Here is a 1,891-nt window from a genome sequence, read left to right as displayed (position 1 = left end):
TTCAGTAACGCAGTTACTTGTGGTAGCCTTAAGGTCGCCACTAAAAATATTTAGCGGCGACATTTTGTGCTCTTGTAGCGACAATAGTCTCCACAAAAGGTCTGATTTCTTGTAGTGACTGTAAACTAAGGTACTCCTGAAGTTATTCCTTGACCACCCTGACTAGTCGGAGTACTCAGCTAAGAATGTCCTACACAATTGGCCACTACCTCAAAGCCTCCATTACTAGGACCAATACTAGTCTGAGTCCTTGAGTATTGAGGAGCATTGTTAGGTCCAGCCTTCCTTTTGGACTTGAAATATGCATGATAGACATGAAGTTTGTAGCAAGTATCCCTTGTATACCCTTGTAGTTGCAGTAGTCACAAAACAAATTCTTCTTCTTAGGCTTATAGCTAGTGGTAGCTTGAGGAATTCCTTTTTCACTGAACATAGATACTCCCTCATTTACTATAGAGATTTGAGCAAAGTTGGTCACATATCTTCTACTTTCTTCTGCTATAATCATATAGTAGGTGTTGTTTATAGTTGGAGTAGGACTCATCATCATAATTTGGTTGCTAGATTGAGAATAAGTCTCATTCAAGCCCATCAAAAATTGTAACAACATGTGATTATCAAAATGTTCTGCATATCTCTTCGACTCCTCACAGCCACAACCAGGGCAAGGCATGAGTGCATCAAACTCTTCCCAAAGCTCCTTTAGCTTTGAGAAATATATTGACACTAATGAAATGCCCTGGGATAGAGTAACAATTTGTCTGTGCAGAAACACAATTCTGGATCTATTTACTTTGTCAAAATTTTCTCTAAGATCAGCCCACACATTCTGTGCACTAGATGCATACACCATGCCACTTAGCAATTCATTACTAACAGAGTTCATGATCCATGATAAGACTATGGCATTACATTTTTCCCACAGTTCATGTAAAGAAGTGGGAAATTTATCCTTAGTGCATCTACCATCAACAAACCCTAACTTGCTCTTAGCAAATAGACTAACTCGCATAGAGCTACTCCATAAAGCATAATTCTCTTGTCCAGCTAGCTTAATTGAGATAAGAGAGCTACCCGGAGTATCGCATGGCTAAATAAATAATGGATGATGTTGATTGATGACTACAGAAGTTGTGAATGCCTCTAGAAGTCCAATGTTCATATTTGTTATGTCTGAACCACTGGGTGAGTTGTTTTCTTCAATTGCCATTGATGATCAAATCAAACTCATTGATCAACGAGAAACAAAGATTTTGTTATTCTAAGACAATTCAAATCCTAGCTCGAATGAATTGATAACAAGCAGAGATAAGTGAAGAGTTCAGTTGTATCAACTGTGAAGTTGTTCGATTGAGTTTGAGATTTGCGAGAATAACGTAACTTGAATCGATTACGTCAGCTCTGATACCATGTTAAGTGATTGAGATCTCTATTGTTGCAGAGAAGCTCAAGAGAGTATATACAAAACTTACCGACTACTAACTCTTTAACTTACAGTTGTCACTACATGATTGGACAACTAGCTAACTAATACTAACTACCTAATTAACACCGACTGTGTTAATGAAATTATTGTATAAAAACTAAAATCTTGATGCTATTCGTGAAAAAATGAGCAAATTGTTATAAAATAAAAGCAACTTAGTAAAACATGAACAAGACATGTTGTTATGAAATAAAAGCAATTTAGTAAAACATGAATAAGAAATGGAGATAGAGAGAAAGAAGAGATTTTCTTCTTCAATTGTGTATATTTTTCTATCTATTACAAGGCCTTTATATAGACATGAAAAGTGAAGAAAAATATATCATTGAATATATCATTAAGCATAGAAATATGTCATTGAATATGTCATTAAGCATTTGAGAAAATCATGGAGGAAGAGTAGAC

General features: G+C 35.7%; 1 protein-coding gene across 1 annotated transcript; it reads right to left on the bottom strand.

Moving 5' to 3' along the window:
• Positions 1 to 205: 205 nt before the first annotated feature.
• Positions 206 to 1,012, bottom strand: LOC142166459 (uncharacterized). The gene has a single exon (XM_075225843.1). It carries the CDS (start codon positions 1,010 to 1,012, stop codon positions 206 to 208), a length of 807 nt encoding a protein of 268 aa, XP_075081944.1.
• Between the last annotated feature and the right edge of the window lie 879 nt (positions 1,013 to 1,891).

The sequence above is a fragment of the Nicotiana tabacum genome, chromosome 11 (genome assembly GCF_000715075.1).
Source record: "Nicotiana tabacum cultivar K326 chromosome 11, ASM71507v2, whole genome shotgun sequence".
Taxonomy (NCBI): domain Eukaryota; kingdom Viridiplantae; phylum Streptophyta; class Magnoliopsida; order Solanales; family Solanaceae; genus Nicotiana; species Nicotiana tabacum.
Note: the sequence above shows the minus strand (reverse complement) of the source record. Positions and strands in the feature narration are given on the sequence as shown.